Genomic DNA, 19,081 nt, shown 5'->3' with positions numbered 1-19,081 from the left:
AGCTCTGCGATGGCCTTGGCCTTCCTACATTTCCCACTCGTCCTTCCCCAACCGCCCCTGCTTCACGGAGACACTTGCTTGGGGGAGAAGGGGCAGCAGCTACAGACACAGCCCACTGCAGACGGAGCCTCGAAAACCCGGCTGCTGCCCGCACGCTGCCCTCGTGCTCACCCGGGCAGGTCAGGCAGGGGACACAGATGATGAAAGCCATGAATGGATACCTCGGATTTTCAGAGCAAGAAAAATGAAAGCTCCCAGGCTCCACCTCAGTGTAGGAACACAGTATATAACCCGATCCGGTCACAGAGCGACAGCTGAAGTCCCTTAGGCTCTCCTGTGTTTGAAACTTGCAGGCTCCAGGGTGTTTTCTCTGGGGGGCGCTGGAGCGGAGCAGGGGCAGGCAACAGCCGGGTTCGCAAGGTCAAGGGCTCTCACAGCCCCCCGCAGCCAGATCCAGTCCGAGGTGGGAAGCGCTGGACAGAGCCGGACCATCTCCTCCTTCCCCAGCAGCGGCCGGCACGGCACCCCCGGGACAGCCACAGCGGACTCCAGAGGGCTGACAAACATTAAAGCTAAACCTTAAAGACTCATGGCTGAGAACAGGCAGACCGCCCACGCCCCCTGCCCGCACCCCCTGCCCGCGCCCCCTACCCATGCCTGGCTCCTCCACCTGCTCTCCCCTCCCCCGGGGGAGGACTATTTACACAGAGGAGGAGACAAATGGGCTGAAAAAGCTCCGGACTGTCTTTAACTTATTTTAAAACAAATAAAAAAACACCACTCATAAGCAACTCTTGAAATAAGGAAAAAGGCACTAGGAAAAAACCAACATGCTCAGTAATGCCATGTGGAAGGGAAAACAACGTAGAAAAGAGACCAAGGTTTTTAGTTTGACTCTGTTCAGGAAGCCATGAGGGGACAGTCCTTCCTTCTGCCCCCGCGCTCCATTTCCAACTTTGTCGCAAGACCCTGGCGGCCGGGGGGCTGCCCCCCACCCCCGTCTGGCAGGAGCCGCCCAGCAAGGGCCGCCGGCCGGCCGCCCTCTCCTGCCCTCTCCTGCGTGCGCACGAGGAACCCAGCCACGGCTGTCCTTCCTTCAGTCACTCGACTACAACAGACATTCTGCAGAGAGAAAATACCAGCCTGCTTGGTTTCTTTTCTTTTATTATTGGCATCAGCTAGGACTATATGTGGCATTAGACGTCATGCACTGATGGACAGAAGAGGAAAAGGATGAAAAAGAGGACAAAGGAGGAACAGGAGCAGCGGTGAAAATTTGTAATAAAAACTCTTTTCTTAATTTATAGGTAAGTTTTGGCATTTTTATATCCAACGCCCCCTCCCACCCCTCCCAAAGTTCCAACCGAAGTGAGAGGGTCACCAGGTGACCCCGACAGGTGTTCTGAGCTCCCTCACAGGCTGCTGTTAAGGCAGCTCGTGGGTTTCATTCTTTTGTGTTTGAAATTTTTCACTTTCTTTAAATAATCTCTTCTTGATTCTTAGACGTTCCGGTTCACGGGGGTGACGTAATTGCGGGGGAACATGCCGGTCTGCCCGTGGCAGGCCCCTTTCCACCAGTTGGGGTCCGAGTTATCCATGACGTGGATAAAGTCTCCCCGGCGGAATCCCAGCTCTCCATCCTCCTGGGGATCAAAGTCAAAGAGGGCCTGGACGTACGTCGGTTGCTGCAGAAGAGGGGCGGGGAGAGAACACCTGCTCGGTCTCTGCCACGGCCAGCCCCCTGCTGGGGGGGGACTGGTCACGGGAGCGCGACCGCCGTGTGCCGACTCCTCCACGTTTCCCGCGACAACCTCCCATTTCTACCCTCCCCCACCGCTGTTTATCTTTCCAGGTTGTCGGTCTACCCTACGTGGGAGCAGGCTACGCTCACCATGGCTCCTGACAGGCCAGAACGTGCTAGGGCTCGTCCGCCACGGCATGGAAGCGAGCGCGGGCCGTCAGGGAGGACCTTGGGCAACAGCAGCCAGGCTCTGGTTTACAACCCCAGGCTTGGAAAAGGCTTCAGTTCCCATCGGTTTATTGCTTATGAAGTCCTTAAGGTTTTATGGAGTCGAAAGGTCAAGAGCTTGACTCCAGTCAGGCGGGGCTCCTCCTAACACAGCGCTGGGGCTGCAGGCACAGGAAGACGGGAACCTCCAAAGCGAGGTTCGCCTCAGTACTTGCTTCCGGGGATACATCAGCGGAGGGCGTTAAAGACCGTTTTCCCACAGAGACATAGGTGGTACCTGGCAACGCACCGCCTTAGAAGGGCAGCCTCTGGGAAAGGCAAAACCATTTTGTTTCGTTCTACACACCCGTAACACAAACTACAGGCAATACTTTGAATAGTGAGCACAGAAGGCCCAGGACTCCTTCAAAAAGGCGCCTGCCCGAGGAGCTACTCTTAATTGCTGGAGATGATCCCGATCTCCCGAGGAGGCTCACCTGTGGCACCTGTTCTATGTCCCGGAGGAATATCTGCTGGTTCCTGGAGACAGATGTCGATCTGTGATAATCTACCAGCTCATTCAGGGAATTGAATTTCACCACCCAGAGAAAATACTTTCCTGCTCCATCTCGGAGCACCTTGAAGTGCTGCACGTCATTTCCAAACCTGGGGAGGGCACAGAACACAAACGAAAGCAGGTCAGAGGGCTCGGTCCCGGCTACCAGGGGGCCGTGTGCCCATCAGATCAAGGAAGCGTCTTGTGAGAACTCGGATTCCGGCAACACTTCTCACGGCCCAAGGGGCCCCAGACTGCAGCACAAACACAGCTCCCTGGCTGCAGTTAGGACGCTGAGTGCTCCAGAGAGCCCTCCGGGGGACTGATGATCACCAGTGACAACAGTAAGACTCCTTGCCAGAGAGGGAAACCCTGTCCATCAGGTCAATTCTGAAGATGTCTGTAAAATAAAGGATGTCCTCACCTATGCCGTGTCTCCACGCGCCCTGCACTGTACCAAGCCAAACAGAGTCTTACTCAAGGAAGAGTGTGACTTCATTAACTTTTCAAGCAAAAACCAAACCAAACAAACGCCCATTAAAACCTTAGGTGATATTTAAAAGCTACAAGAGGTGGGCCAGGAGAAGAGCTGGAGGGACTGGACACACTTTCAATAGCTCTCCTGCAAATGGAGTACAGATCACGTTTTCCGTTTAGGGATTTTAGTTCTACTCATGGGCGAAAGGTCTCAGAATGGAACGTCGTGGGCCAATAAATACAAGAGGCCGAGGTACCCGGTGCCCCGAGAGGTTTCTCCATCACCGAGTAACACGCCTTTCCTTGCGCAGGCCCGCAGAAGTGGGATTGCAACTGGGAGCGGACCACCCCCGACAACCAGGCAAAGCTCTGCCCGTCTTGCTCGCTGCTGGGTCCTTGGCACGGACCCCAGCACCCAGGCCTCCAACGGCGCTCTAGGAAGACATGTAAATGAAGGACACCCTGTCTCCTCTCCTTCAGTCTTCAAGGGGGAAAGAAATGACTTCTTAAGAACCACCCAGTAGGTGGCAGCACTGGGCTTCAAGTAGGCGATCCCAAGTGTTAGAACCGGAGCTGCTTTTTCACTCGGATCCAAGTCCGCGGTGAGGAAGGCAGACGCACCCACACCACGTTTCTGGCCCCACAGAAGCCCACTCCCACGGCTGCCATGCAGACGGTTTCCACAAGGTGCACAGGGTCCCAGACAAGGGCCTGTTACCGGCCATGGTGTTTTTCATCACTGACTCCCATCCTGAGACTAGAGAAACGTTTTAGAGATTGGATTCTGGAACCTCCTTTGAGAAGGTCTTTGTGTCGTTAAAGGTGGTAATGACATCTGTTTCAAATTTTATTTCTAAAACAATAAACGCATGGATTTTTAAGTTTTTATTTGATAAAATGGAATAATGGTCTGGGAGCTCGCCAGCAGCTACCACATGAGCATGCGCAGTGACTGGTGTAATCAAGGCCTCCCCGGCACACGGTTGGCTACCCCGGTGCGGCCGTCAGTCAATTCACTCGCGAGTAACTGCTTGCACTCCCCGTTCTGGACTGTTTTCCACTTGGGTCAGTGTGAAATGTAAGGAAAACAGATGACAGATCCGGTTTAATATTTTCATGCTGGGACTAAAAACTGACTTCTACTGGACACGTATCTGTGTGGTGGTGTGAATGTGGCCTAAAACCACCTCCCATACTTTCACTGAGAAAAATATAAAAATTAAGTTTAAATCTACATTTCAAAAAACCTATACTGGTCCTAAGAGGAAACAAGATCAATTTTGAAAATGGAAAAATCTTTACATTGTGTGCAAATGGCAAATAAACTATCTTATGGTCTTCATGTAAAAATAATCAAGGTGATCTATGACAGTGATCTGAGTCTCCCCTCCCCCGCTTTCAAGTTTTTAAATTCTAGTCCATTAACATATAGTAGAGTATTAGTTTCAGTAGAATTTAGTGATTCATCACTTACATATAACACCCAGTGATGTGGGGTTCCTGTGGCAATATATTACCTAGAAAGGACCGAGTCAAAACACACATGGAAATGACAATTTGATTAAAAATCCTTATTTTGCAGACGAGAAGTGATGTGCTTGTAATCCTCAAATTCCAATTTAGGTTCTCCACAATTCCTGGGGTGGTAAACTCCCTGCCTTCCCCATTCCTTGCTTACCAGCTCCTCTGCACATTTTACCACTGGGGAAAGCAAAACACTCCTCCACCCTTGTGGTAACCTTTTAAAGTTCAATTGAGAGGCCCAGGACGGTGGTGGAGGATTTAAGCTAGACATCTGGTAAAGGTCCCCCAAACCAGCTAAAAGGTGACCAGTCATACTGACAGAAAGGGCGGTGGGGATCCCCTAGAGGCCAATCGAGGAAAGAGGCATGTGCAAGCGGAGGGCACAGTGGAGGCATGGGGGAATAGGGAAAATGTGACCAACTGAAGACTGTTCCACACGGGAACCGACACTCCGTACTGGAAGAACGGATTTTTAAGAGCAGCTAGATATTACTATTTTACAATGCATTTTTCCCCCCAGAAATTACTATTTTAATGTAAAATATTCTGCTTTAGTAAACCACTATTTAGGCTAAACCTCTATCGGTTGGCAACCTTCGGTGTGTGTGTAGCCAGACACAATTCCCATCAGCAGGGAGAGGCCTCCGGGGACCAGAGCGGGAAGTACTTACTTGACAGAGAGGGAGAAGTCCCCTGGGGCACTCTCACTCTCTCGGATGAGAAAGGCCCCGTCATGCCGCTGTTTGCTAAGCATTTCTTCTGCCTTGGCTCTGGGGATTTTGCCAAAAAACCACCTAAGGAAGGAAGACAAACCAGTCAACATCTGCTTCCCCATAAAGAGACGGGATATCCAGCCTCCAAAATGTGAGTAACAGAACACTTCTTGCCAAAGGAAGGGGCCCCCCTTTTCACCCTCCAGTGTCAACATGTCCCACAAACCACTCAGTCGGCTTCTCTCTCGAGACACGGACCATCTCCCTTCAAATGCCTTTACCCTACCCTACTCTCCAGAAAGTGACTCATGAGGCATGACTGTGGGCCACTCTTCTTAAAGAGAAAGATACTTAAAGCTGGGCCTTCTGGGCCGGAGCCCACCAGGCTCCCTACTGACTTAGGGCACCAGGGAAAGCCCAGGTCTATCAGTATGAAGCACTGGAAGAACCGTCTAAGAGACAGGCCTCTTCTCGCAGCCTTTTGACAAGGTCGAAGCTTTGCTACAGTGGGATTAAAGTAAACAGAGGCAGGAAACTGGAAGGCCCCGAAACTGGAGACGGGGCTACTTCTTGTAACAGCCCAAGGTGAAGAGATTCAGGCCTTGAGAGAGAAGCCTCTGCTGTCACAAAGGCAGATTTTGTGACATCCCTCTCGAGGCCTCTCTCTGCCATCACTGCCAGGAACTTCTGGGCACCAGCAGCGACATCACAGCTGATCCTACACAGAGGCAGCTGGCAGCAAGACTTGGTTTTTTCACTGAAACAGGTTATAGGTTCTTCTGCACCCAGTGCGAATTCACCTTGGCCACAAGTGGGTGAATTCAGGCAAAACTATGGGTGCAACTGGCCCGTGAAGGAGGAAGGGGAGGAGGGAGGGGGAGAGGAGCGGGAACAGTGAGAAAAGCTTAAAGTCACAGCCGCTATTTCACATGAAAACCATTACTAATTAGGAGGGGTGAACTGCCGAAACAGTGTTCTCTCTTCAAATCTGTCTCTAAGTGCTGTTATTTTCAAAAGCAGTGATATTACTTATAGCTAATAAAGACCTATCTGGGGCACCTGGGTGGCTCAGTTAGTTAAGTGTCCGACTCGTCGTGATCATGAGCTCGTGGGATTGAGCCTCAAGGCCCTGCATCTGGCTCTGTGCTCAGCAGGGAGTCTGCTCCCTACCCCTGCACAGTCTCTTTCTGAATCAATCAATCAATCAATCTTTTAAAAGATTTTATTTATTTATTTGACAGAGAGAGGGGGAGGGGGGAGGGAGAAGCAGGCTCTCCACTGAGCAGCGAGCTCGATGAGGGCCTCGATCCCAGGACCCTGGGATCATGACCTTAGCCAAAGGCAGATGCTTACCCACTGAGCTACCCAGGCGCCCTCAATCAATAAATCTTAAACAAACAAACCAACAAACCAACAAACCAAAAAACCTCAAACAGAAAGAGGTGAGCTGCTGGCTGGATCTGATCAGAAGCTGCCATTAATTGGATTAATCTCTGAATGTTCTTAAATCGACCTTCTTGTGTCTTTCTCACTTTGAGGACTACAATGCCACCAGGCTGCTGAGCAGCTGCTAGGATCTAGCTTCTAGAACTAAACCAAAGACAAGCCCTCCAGTGCCTGGAAGTCAGGCCACACAATAGAAATTACACATTGATACAACAGAATCATCTGGGACTAGGAAAGGCCGGCGGGCGATACTGAGACCACTGGGAGACTGTCTCCAGTAATCTCTAGAGCCTTCAAGTCTGTGACTCGCCTGTGGGCAATAAACACGGTGTGGGGAGGGGTCAAGTCACTCCGCAGCCCTCCTCTCCTCCTCCCAAGCCGCCAACAGCGGCCCACCAAGCAGGTATTTTCCTTTCTTTCCCCCACCCCCGTTTTAAAATAATGACTATGAATTTTTAAAACTGCCTAGATGTTCAGGAAGTGAAAAAAGACTTCCGCCGCAGCTCCCCAGAGTGCGGGCAGCTCTGCGCGGTCCTCGGCCCGCTCCGTGTCTGATGCGCACGCGGACTTGGCTGCAGGGCTTTCCAGCCCCCAGCTGAAGATGAGCTCGGTTTTATTCTCAGCAAAAAAAGATAAACTTCAGTGAAATAGAGACTCTAAACTGGAACTTTCCAAGACAAAATCCCAGACTGAAAAATAGAAAATCAGCTGCAGACCATTTTATTAAAGCCTTCTTTTGTATCTGTCTCCATTTTTTACTAAATTCTGTCCCTCTTTCTCTTGAGGATGTCCCACAACATAAAGGGTACCGCACCGCATGAAGAAGAGCGGTCACTCTCCGTTAAGACATTTCAACAGGGGCACCTGGGTGGCTCAGTGGGTTAAGCCTCTGCCTTCGGCTTGGGTCATGATCTCGGGGTCCTGGGATCGAGCCCCACATCGGGCTCTCTGCTCGGCAGGGCACCTGCTTCCCTTCCTCTCTCTCTGCCTACTTGTGATCTCTCTCTCCCTCTGTCAAATAAATAAATATTAAAAAAAAAAAAAAAGACATTTCAACAGTGATGAGTGTAACTACGTGGCTACAGTCAAAATTTTAAAAATCTTTAAAAGATGGGTTTGTACTACAACACAAATAGCAAAAGAGAAAGCTAACTGGAGGAGATGGCTCATTTTCCAATTTAATTCTTCATGACATTCCACAGGCTTCCATCCATATGCACCCAGTGTGAAAAGCTCGGATCTGGACCCACCCCCAATGCGCAAGACAGTGTGTTCCAACAGCAGCCAGTAACTGCTTCCTCGTCTGCGTTTAACTTGTTACCTCGAAAGCTGTATTAGGTCCTACTCCACTGGAGACTTCCCGCTTCCGAGCAAAAACTGAAGGGGGGGGGGGCTTGGTGCTCGGTGCTCTCCCGCTGCTACGGGAGGGACATGGACCCTGTACTTCTGGATGTCTAGTCACAGAGCAGTCCTGGAACACGATGTGTGCCCGCAAGGCCAACCACTCGGCCGCCCCATGGCCACGGGTCCCTTCAGCAATAAGGTTTCCTGTTTCAGAGCGTTGCCCAGGGTGCGGGGGTGGGGGGGGGTAAGCACTCCCTGCCCTTCAGCTAGACTCTGCAAAAAACACCAGCACGGAAGCTCCCCTGGAGGCTTTCCCATCAACTCTCCTTCCAGAATTCTTTAGAGTGGACCTTTACAGAGGGTGAGGCAGGGCAAGAGTCTTCCTCGGGGGCTAACCCAGCAATCAGGCAACTGGGGCAGTAACCAGTGCTTTCTGAGGAAGGAGGCCTTTCCTGTGTTTTCTCAACAGTCGGATTCAAATGGCCTATGTCATTTCAAACAATCCGAAGGAAAACAAGGACACGGAGCCATAGGCATTTTATTTAATATAAACATTACAGAGTATGATATTCTGCTGAATTCCCTTTCAGCCTGGAAATACGAAAATGAAAAGGAACTGAGGTTGATTTCCATGATTACTGGATCGCGTGCAGAAGCCAGCAACACTATGGGCCCTTGGCCCAAATATGTCCAGTTTCTGACTTTTACAAAATTTTTCTTAAAAAATATTTTATTTGAGAGAGGGAGAGAACATCAGAGGGGAGAGGGTCAGAGGGAAAAGCGGACTCCCACCTGAGCAGGGAGCCCGATGTGGGACTCGATCCCAGGACCCCAGGATCATGACCTGAGCTAAAGGCAGTTGCTTAACCAACTGAGCCACCCAGGTGCCCTGACTTTTACAAAAAAAAAATTTAGGATTTTTTTTTTTTTTTTTAATTTGACAGAGAGAGATCACAAGTAGGCAGAGAGGCAGGCAGAGAGAGAGGGGGAAGCAGGCTCTCTGCCAAGCAGAGAGCCCAATGTGGGGCTCAATCCCAGGACCCTGAGATCATGACCTGAGCTGAAGGCAGAGGTTTAACACACTGAGCCACCCTGGTGCCCCACTTTGACAAATTTTTAAAGGGTTAATTAATTTTTTTTTAAACGTTAGACAGATTATTTATTTATTTAAGAGAGTGAGCGAGTGAGAGAAAAAGGGAGAGAGAGAAGCAGATTCCCTGTGGAGCAGGGAGCCCAATGTGGGGCTCAATCCCAGGACTCCGGGATCATGACCTAAACCGAAGGCAGCTGCTTAACCCACTGAGCCACACAGGCATCCCTTAGAGGGTTATTTTTTTAAAAATTCAAAAGAATACGTGAAATGACAGAGACTGCATATGGTCCTCAAAGTCTAAAATATTTATCATCTTGTCCTTTACATATAGTTTAGCCAACGCTTCGTCTATTTTGAGGACTGACTGAAGGAACAGATGTATACAGAATATCTGTGTATTTGGACAGAGGGAGGAGCCACACTGTATGATCCAGAGCCGCTCCCACTCCCAGGAACCATTACCAACTGCCTCTCCCTGGGGAGCGCACTCCGTGATGCTGTCCGTGAAAAGCCCACACAGTCCCCACAGCACACACAGACACTAAGTGGCTACAAGAGTGCAAAGCTGTGCTTAGTCCACTTCTCAGGACATCTATACTAGTCTTGTGTTTATCTTTTGGAGTTTCTTGGTCACTACCACGTGTGCCTACATTTTAGTAACTGGGCATGATGTGTGTAAGCCCCTAATCTGGGCATCTGGGTGGCTCAGCTGGTTAAGCATCTGCCTCTGGCTCAGGTCATGATCCTCGGGTCCCAGGATCCAGCCCTGCATCAGGGTGGGGGTGGGGTGGGTACCCTGTTCAGCAGCGAGTCTGCTTCTCCCTCTGACCTCTCCCCTCTCTCTCAATTAAATAAATAAAATCTTACAAAAAATAAACCCTCTAATCTAGTGTTACAGGGACTTCAAACAAAGGGCATTATTAATCCACCGACAGGAAGCCAGGAATCCCTGCTACATACACCTTTGAAGATTTTTTTATACCTACTTAAAAAAAAAAAAAAAAAAAAAAAAAAAAAAAAAAAAAAAAAAAAAAAAAAAAAAAAAAAAGCCAGCAATTGGCTTACATTTAATTGCCATGGGGGTAACCTCCAAAAGGGCGAGGTACATGGGGAGAAACTCCTATATTGCTCTATGGTTTTCTACACTGTCTTCTACAAAGTGAACCAAATTCATAAATTACTGGCACTGAAATAAAAATACCAGAAGCTTTCTTAATTTTTAAGATAAAGAGGAATGAACTAGATGATCGAAGACCCCCTTTGAACTCTGTGACACTGAGCTGTGTACGAGCAGATGCAGTTAAGATCTCTGTTCTGGAGGCTCCGGAGAAGAGACAGGACAGGCACACGTTAGAGCAGTGACACAAGGAGAGGGACCAATTGGCTGCCACTCAGGGTGGGTCATGTCATCCAAAGGTCTCACTTATCATTTGTGTTAAATTAGGGAGACAGAAACTACTGCTCCTCCTTGTCCCAATGGCATTCTAGTCTGGGCACTGAGCCTCAGCAACCTGACGTACGAGGGACAGAAGCGACTGCCGCTGGAGGAAGAGCAGGGCCAGAGGAGGAGGTGGAGGGCGCGGGTGAGAAGACGGTGGTCGGTGAGGGTTCCCACGGCCCCACCACGTCAAGGGTTCCCACGGCCCCACCACATCAAGGGTTCCCACAGCCCCACCACGTCACACACCAATATAAACTGAGTGTGTGTGGGGGGTGTTCTGAGGGAGGAAGAAAAGAAAAAAGTTCCTTGCTCTCAATGGCCTGGGGTAGGAGATTATTTTGAATTCTCTGAAGTGGGAACCCTAAGTGGTAGGCAAGAATACTAATTATAACAAGCATTTATTGAGAACCTATTATATTGCCAAACACTGCTCTGGGGATACAAAGATTATTAAGATACAGTCCTATAGGGCAATCAAACATATCAACAAAACCATGTGATAAGTACACTTTCTAAGACTCAAAAAATGGAGAATTATGAAAGAGATCTGGCCTCAGGGGTTTTATGAAAAAGAATCACGGAAAGGCATTTCTATAGTTTTATTATTTGAAGATCACTGACAGCTATTATCAATCCAAGACATGTACTTTATTATGTATCAGCATAGAAACTATTGTTTTAAACGAAACAACTACTTCATTAAAGATCAGTCTAAAACATGCACCACTGGGGCACCGGTGTGGCTCAGTCAATTAAGAGTCTGACTCTTTGGCTCAGGTCATGATCACAGGGTCGTGAGACTGAGCCCCGTAGCGGGCTCTGTGCTGGGCATGGAATATTATTATATTGTACTATTAACATGCAAAATAAACATGCTTTGTGAATTCTCTGGGAAGACAGAGTAAAACGTATGACAACCATCCCAAGGACTTCAATTTTAAAAACGTTATAAATTAAAATAAAAACATTATTTGAAATAAGCAGATGGGTCTGACTCTTAGAAGACCAGTAGCGTCCAACTTACGGATGTGGTTTCATTTCTATGTAATTCTTGGGGATGAAGCCATCTTTCCCATTGAGTTCTGCCTTGTACCAGTTCTGATCACATTCTTCATTCAAAACCTAAAAAGAAATAAGGAGGGGGGGAAATCAAATCATTTCCTTTTCACACTCTTAAAAAAGGCAGCCGTTAAGACAATTATGTTGCCATTTAGGTTTGTTTGGTTCTCTGAAGTATGATCAGTTACATGATCCAAGACATCACATGACTTCAAACAACCAGCACATCAACTCTTACAGTTATAATTAAATTAAAAGTAAAAGTAAAAGTAAAAGAAATGGTCTCTCAAAAAGAGACTCTGACCCCCGAACCTCTAGCACTAACCCCTCGGTAGGAAAGCAGATGGGAGCAGGACAGGTGAAATGAAGTCTCCGGAAACCAGCAAGCGCTGGTGCTGGAGAATGAAGGGGCCCCCCCAGGGACTAAATAAGCCTGCTCTCTCCCGGGGAAGGCAGGAGCAGCAGGCAGCAGGGAGAGCTTCAGGACTTCTCTAGAGCTCCTCTAGGCCAACTTCAGGATCACAGGGATCCAGTCCCGGGTCAGCCACCAAACAGGTGTCCAGCTGCTGCTAGCAGGCCCCACCCCACAAGGTGTCCTCACATACAAAGCATATCCCAGCGAAAAAGCACCGCAAGTCCTACTCCACTTACCCTCAGGGCCACAATGGGCTTGAGTTAGGGAATGCTGGAAGCACAACCACTAGCCCAGTTCAGGGGGGAAGATCCAGAGACTATAAAACTGTAACACTGCACTCCCAGACTGGAAGCACTCTCTACAAATGCGACATGACTACTCAAGGCTGTGTGTTAGCACATCACGCACAGATCTGAAGGCCCAGACTACTCCTCGTTACACGGATGGGCCAGGCCAGGACGTCGCAGGGTAGCACAAGGAATAGAATAGGTGTAGTAGAAAAGCCACCTCTGAATTCTAGATTTCTAACAAAAGGCAAAGGACAGAAGGCATTTATTATTTCTGGTGGGGGAAGGGGCAGAGGGAGAAAGGAAGATAGAGAGAATCTTAAGCAGGCTCCACGTGCAGCACAGAGCCCTATGTGGGGCTTGATCTCACGACCCTGAGATCATGACCTGAGCTGAAATCAAGAGTCAGGACAGTCAACCAACTGAGCCACCCAGGTGCCCTAAGACTCCGCCCAGGCAGAGGCATTTTAAAAAGTTGGTGGCTTAAGAGAGAAAACAGAAATATGAGCCCAACTCAAAAGTGCTAAACACAAAAAAGTAGAGATAGACTAGTACAGCGGCAGTTAATCTACACTATGCAACAAAGTTCTATTAGAAAGCCGGTAAAGTTCTTTTTAAGTTTGTTTGTTTATTTTTTCTTAGTAATCTCTACACCCAACATGGGGCTTGAATTCATGACAGCAAGATGAAGAATCACATGTTCTTCTGCCTTAGCCGGCCAGGTACCGCCAAGAAAGTTGATAAAATTCCTTACAAAATGATTTGTTCAAGAAACTGACTGACGCCGTACTCTTTACCATATCAGAACTTGGACTGTTTCATCAGAATGCGTGATGTGTAGGTACAGACAGTCCCTCCCTTCAATGGTTCAACTTTATGATTTCTTGACTTTATGATGGAGTAAAAGTGATAGGCATTCAGTGGAAACCGTACTTCCAGTTTTGAATTTTGATAATTCCCTGGGCTAGTAATACACCGTCCTGTGCTCGCTCATGATGTTGGGCCGCTGAAGCTCCCAGGCAGCCAGGGAAGGGTCCAGAGCCAATGCACTGACTACCATCCTGCTCCACAGCCGCTCTGCTTCTCACTCAGTGTATTACGTGAGACAGTCTACGCTTCAATTATGAAACAGGCTTTGTGTTAAAGGATTCCACCGAAATGGAGGTTACTCTAAGTGTTCTGATCCCATTTAAGGTAGACAAAGTTAGAGGCGCCTGGGTGGCTCAGTGGGTTAAAGCCTCTGCCTTCGGCTCAGGTCTTGATCTCAGGGTCCCGGAATCAAGCCCCACTTCAGCCTGCTCCCCCCCCTCCCCCTCTGCCTACTTGTGATCTCTGCCAAATAAACAAAATCTTAAAAAAAAAAAAAAAAAAAAAAAAAGGTAGACAAAGTTAAGCTATGGTGTTTCATAGGTTAGGGGTATATTAAATGTATTTTTAAAAGATCTGATTTATTTACTAATTTGGGGGTGGGGGGAGAGAGAGAGAGGAGCAGAAGGAGAGGCAGAGAATCCCAAGCAGACTCCACGCTCCAGTGTGGGGCCTGATCCCACAACTCCGAGATCACAGCCCAAGCTGAAACCAAGAGTTGGACACTCAACTGACTGAGCCACCCAGGCGCTCTTACAAGCATTTTTGACTTGTGATGGTCGTAAGTTAAAAATGGTTCGCACTCGGGGCACCTGGGTGGCTCAGTGGGTTAAGCCGCTGCCTTCGGCTCAGGTCATGATCTCAGGGTCCCGAGATCGAGTCCCGCATTGGGCTCCCTGCCCAGCGGGGAGCCTGCTTCCCTCTCTCTCTGCCTGACTGCCTCTCTGTCTACTGTGATCTCTGTCAAATAAATAAATAAATAAAAATTAAAAAAAAAAAAAAAAAAAAAAAGGTTCGCACTGGTTAAAGTGGCAAATCCCGCAAGAGCTAATAAATGTGAATAGAGAGATCTGAGAAAAGAAAAAAAAAACACAAACAACACAGCTGCAGGTAAATCCCAGCAGCCTCAGCGATGAAAACTTGTCATTAGTTTTTCCCTTTGAAAAAAAAAAAATCATATTTTATTAACTCCTGCAACGATATAACCAATATGTGTATCACCTGAGAGGCAGTGATCTCAGAAGGGAGCTCATGGCTGTGCAGGTGTCACAGGAAACTCAACAGCATGAGAGCAAAGGAGAGATTTTGAAAGTTGCTTAAGGACAGTATTTTTGTTCTTTACCAAAAAGAAGGGTTTAAAGAAAAATGTGGCCTAGTAATTGATATCTAAAGCATTATCCTATAATAACAATAGTGAACCTGTAGCCTTATGAAGAGTTTTTCAAAATGTCTTTAAAGGTCCTGAAGTGGTGCGCCGTGTATCTTACGCTACAGATTTCTTGGAAGACAGAGTAGAGTCAGTGACTCAGGGCCGTCTGGGCATCAAAACAGAGTAAGGTAACCACCTAGAAAAGACCAGTTTTAATTTGGGGCCAACAACCTTGCAGAAAAGGAGAACTGCGTTGCTGCATGCTAGTTCGTACAGCTGCGCATTCCTACCATCTTTACGAAGATAGAAGCAAGCCCCCTAAAAATGCTCCCCTTAATATTTTATGGGGCAACATGCAGATTTGGCACCAATTTAGAACGATGGTTTCTGCAGAACAAACGTATCGCCTGGTGTTCAGTATGCTTTTCTCCCCAGGAAGACAGGAAAATACGGGAATTAATGCACTTAGTTTATTTTTAATGTATGTGAATAATTAAAATGTTGGTTCTCTGAAACATTCTAGTATCTAGAATATCACTTTACCAGGAAGTCAAAATTTGCTGTGCATGCCTCTGAACTTCTTTACTCTAGAACTTAAGAAGACTGGTTCTGCTGGAGGCAAAGCCCGGGAGAGAGCGTCCCTGCCAGCCTGGGCCGCCCCGGGAGCCAGGCACCAGGCCTTCCCGTCCAGTGGCTCCACTCACCCATCAGCACAACATGCAAACCCTGCAGCTCTGATGACTTAACAGATACTTACAAATTAAATTTTATTCAAATGCCTAAACACTTAAAGCAGCAAAAGACACAAACTAACCCAAGTGAGGTCCCAGTGGGGCAGAGGAGGCGACGAGAAGCCTGAGAACCACGTGCGGGTGAGTCTGCGCCGACACAGACTGTTCTGTTTCCTGCGGACTGACGGGGAGCACCCGCGTCCCTCACGCGGAATGTAAAAAGCCTCATCAGAGTTCCGAGAACGAGGAAGTTCCATCTCCACTCCCCGTGTTGGAAGGCACACTTACTCACTCATTCATTCCCCCTGAGCTGGGGCAGCATCCAACAACCAAATTTTCATTCAGTCTTGGACATTCAGGAAATATCTTTAGGTTTTACCCCACAGCTGCAGGTTTGATTCCAACCTTCATAGTCCCTCAAATTAGGACCCTGTAGCCACACAAAATACTCTAGTTTAATGGAAGCAAGTTGATCAAGAAGATGAGATTATGAAAGGAGGAAGTGACAAGTTTCAGTGTCTTTTTTTTCCTTCTTGCAAAAAGACTGAAAATAATGTCAGAGCCCAAATCAGGAAGAGACCTAAAAATGAGGAATGCTGTGACGCTTATACAGGACACTTAAAACTATTCCAGTCAATCAGGGCACGTGGGTGGTTCAGTGGGTTTTAAAGCCTCTGTCTTTAGCTCAGGTCATGGTGTCAGGGTCCTGGGATCAAGTCCCCCATCATGCTCTCTGCTCAGCGGGAAGCCTGCTTTTTGCCCCCACCCCCACCGCCCCTGCCTCTCTGCCTACTTGTGATCTCTGTCAAATAAATAAATAAAATCTTTATAACAACAACAACAACAACAAAATATTCCAGTCAATGGAGGGGGACACAATGGGGGCACTGAGGGTGTCAGTAAAGCTGTATTTCTTGACTCATGCCGGCTACCTAGGTGTGTTCAGTTTATGAGAATTCACTGGATACTTAGGGTCTGTGAACTTTTGTATATGCATATCATATTTCAACTAAAAGTTAAAAATACAGGGGCACCTGGCAGGCTCAGTTGGTGGAACATGTGACTCCTGATTTCAGGCTATGAGTTCAAGCCCCATGTTGGGTATAGAGATTACTTAAAAATACAATTTTTTTTAAAAAAAGATTTTTATTTATTTGACAGAGATTACAAGTAGGCAGAGAGGCAGGCGGGGTAGGGGGAAGCAGGCTCCCTGCTGAACAGAAAGCCTGACACAGGGCTCAAGCCCGGGACCCTGAGATCATGACCCAAGCCGAAGGCAGAGGCCTAAACCACTGAGCCCCCCGGGTACCCCTTAAAAATAAAATCTTAAAAAAAAAAAAAAAATTTCAGTCAAGAGAACATAGTAATATTCTGGTCCGTACATAAGAAAATCACACCAGGGCCTCCTCATATACCTTGGGTATAAACTTCACACTCCAAAAATACATAGGAAAGGAGAAAACAACACAGTGAGACTCCAGAAAACCCCAAAATGATAGCTTACCGTAACTATTCTATGGGGGAAAATTTCCAGAAGTGAAGACTTCTTTACTGTGTGATTCTACTCTTCTGTATTATGTGATTTTGATAATATTCACCACTGCCCTCACTCTCAATCTGAGACCATTCTTAAAGCAATGCAAATTTCCATTTATACCAATAGGACGTCAAAGCTTTCCAAACAGTTAAGAAAAAAAAAGGGTTAAAGATTTAGGTCTCAGGTCCCTTATGATCCACCTGATCTGGATTCAAGAGACTGAACACATAAGTTCAAATTCCAATCTCAGCAGTGAACTATGTGACACTGGGCACATGACCCTTGTCTAAATTTTAGTTTCCCCCACCTAGAAAGTGGTGGTTAATACCTCCATCTCCCAGGGTTACTGAGATGATTAAGTAAGAAAATGTGATAAGCAGTGTAGCAATCAGTACAGCTGTCTTAGTGGACAAACGTACTTCACAATAGTTAACTCTGACTTACACATGAAAATATTAGGTCAAACATAAAGTGGCAATTTTGGGGAGGACTAAGTTCTACCTTCACTAAATCTGGTATCTTCAATGTAATGCTGTTCACGGATACCAACAGTATTCAAACTAAGAGGATTGGGATTCTTTGTTTTACTCTGAAAACACACCACCAGGACACTCTGGGCTCACTTCAAAAAAGATTTTAAATGCAGAGTTCAAGGATTACGATCGCTAATTCCTTTCCCTGTCTCTTCTACATAGATACTGGGAGATAAGAGCTGCACTTGATTTTCTACACAAATTATTGGAAAAGGTATCTTTTAGGAAAATGGTAGGCAAGTATTTTTTTTATAAATTGCTTGTTTGGGAGCGCCTGGGTGGCTCAGTGGGTTAAAGCATCTGCCATCCACTCAGGTCATGATCCCAGGGTCCTGGGATCGAGCCTCATATCAGGCTCTCTAATCAGCGTGGAGCCTGCTTCCTCCTCTCTCTTTGCCTGCCTATCTGCCTACTTGTGATCTCTGTCAAATAAAATAAAATCTTAAAAAAAAAATTGCTAGTTTGTTTAGATTGTAATTTGAATTATGGGGCTATTCTCTTGCATGAAAATATTGTTATCTGTAAACAAACAAAAGAAATCACGACTCTTTTTTCTTTTTCTTTTTAAAGATTTTATTTATTTGACAGAGATCACAAGTAGGCAGAGAGGCAGGCAGAGAGAGAGGAGGAAGCAGGCTCCCCACCAAGCAGAGAGCCCAGGACCCTGGGATCATGACCTGAGCTGAAGGCAGAGGCTTTAACGCACTGAGCCACCCAGGCGCCCCCCACCCTTTTTTTTTAAAGAGCGGGGGTATGTGGAGAGGAGAGGAACGGAGGGAGAGGGAGAGTAAGAATCCCAAGCAGGCTCTGCACACAGTGCAGAACCTTCCATGGGGCCTGATTTCACAATCCCGAGGTTATGACCTGAACCAAAATCAAGAGCTGGTTGCCTAACCTACTGAGCCACCCAGGTACCCCAGTCGGTTAAGCATCTGACTTCAGCTCCAGTCATGATCTTGGGGTCCTGGGATCCAAAGCTCAGCAGGGAGTCTGTTTCTCCCTCTCCCTGTCTCTCCCTCTGTTTGTGCTCTAACAAAACAAAACAAAACAAAACAAAACAAAAAAAGAGGGGCGCCTGGGGGGCTCAGTCAGGTAAGACCCTGCGCCTTTGGCTCAGATCATGATCCTGGGGTTCCGTGCGGTTAAGTCTGCTTCTCCCTCTCCCTTTGCCCCTCCCCTCGCTTATGCTCTCTCTCACTCACACAGTCTCTCAAACAAATAAAATCTTAAAAAATAAGTAAGTAAATAAAATAAGAAATGTCAACTGGGATGTTGGCATCAAAAAATAAAAATAAATATGCAGTACAGTTATGGAGCAGTGGGGCAAGCCAAAATTTTATCAATGCGTAAAGCAACTTATGTAAGAGCATTCATACGTGAAAGATAATGAACTATTACATATTTAGGCTCCTACACATACCCCTCCCTCAAAACCACTTACTATGGTCCCTGCATTAAAGAAATCAACATAAGCCAGTGAGCTTCTCCTGCTCTTCAAGGCCAATCAATCCCACAGGAACAATACTGAAATACTGCCATGACCTGAAGACAGATTAAGAATCTGGTGATCCAGGGGCGCCTGGGTGGCTCAGTGGGTTAAGCCACTGCCTTCGGCTCGGGTCATGATCTCGGGGTCCTGGGATCAAGTCCCGCATGGGGCTCTCTGCTCAGCAGGGGGCCTGCTTCCCTTCCTCTCTCTCTGCCTGCCTCTCTGCCTGCTTGTGATCTCTGTCAAATAAAT

At 47.4% G+C, this 19,081-nt stretch overlaps 1 protein-coding gene across 1 annotated transcript in view; it reads right to left on the bottom strand.

The window, feature by feature from the left end:
• Nucleotides 1–1,147: 1,147 nt before the first annotated feature.
• GRB2 (growth factor receptor bound protein 2) overlaps nucleotides 1,148–19,081 on the bottom strand; it is a 73,150-nt gene continuing 55,216 nt past the window's right edge. Inside the window, exons 3-6 of the mRNA XM_059149784.1 lie at nucleotides 11,567–11,664; nucleotides 5,177–5,299; nucleotides 2,446–2,614; nucleotides 1,148–1,685 (exon numbers count right to left, since the gene is read on the bottom strand). Of these exons, the coding sequence (XP_059005767.1) occupies nucleotides 1,500–1,685; nucleotides 2,446–2,614; nucleotides 5,177–5,299; nucleotides 11,567–11,664 (576 nt within the window). The 3' untranslated portion in view covers nucleotides 1,148–1,499. The remainder of the gene's footprint in view (nucleotides 1,686–2,445; nucleotides 2,615–5,176; nucleotides 5,300–11,566; nucleotides 11,665–19,081) is intronic.

The sequence above is a fragment of the Mustela lutreola genome, chromosome 15 (assembly GCF_030435805.1).
Source record: "Mustela lutreola isolate mMusLut2 chromosome 15, mMusLut2.pri, whole genome shotgun sequence".
Taxonomy (NCBI): Eukaryota; Metazoa; Chordata; class Mammalia; order Carnivora; family Mustelidae; genus Mustela; species Mustela lutreola.
Note: the sequence above shows the minus strand (reverse complement) of the source record. Positions and strands in the feature narration are given on the sequence as shown.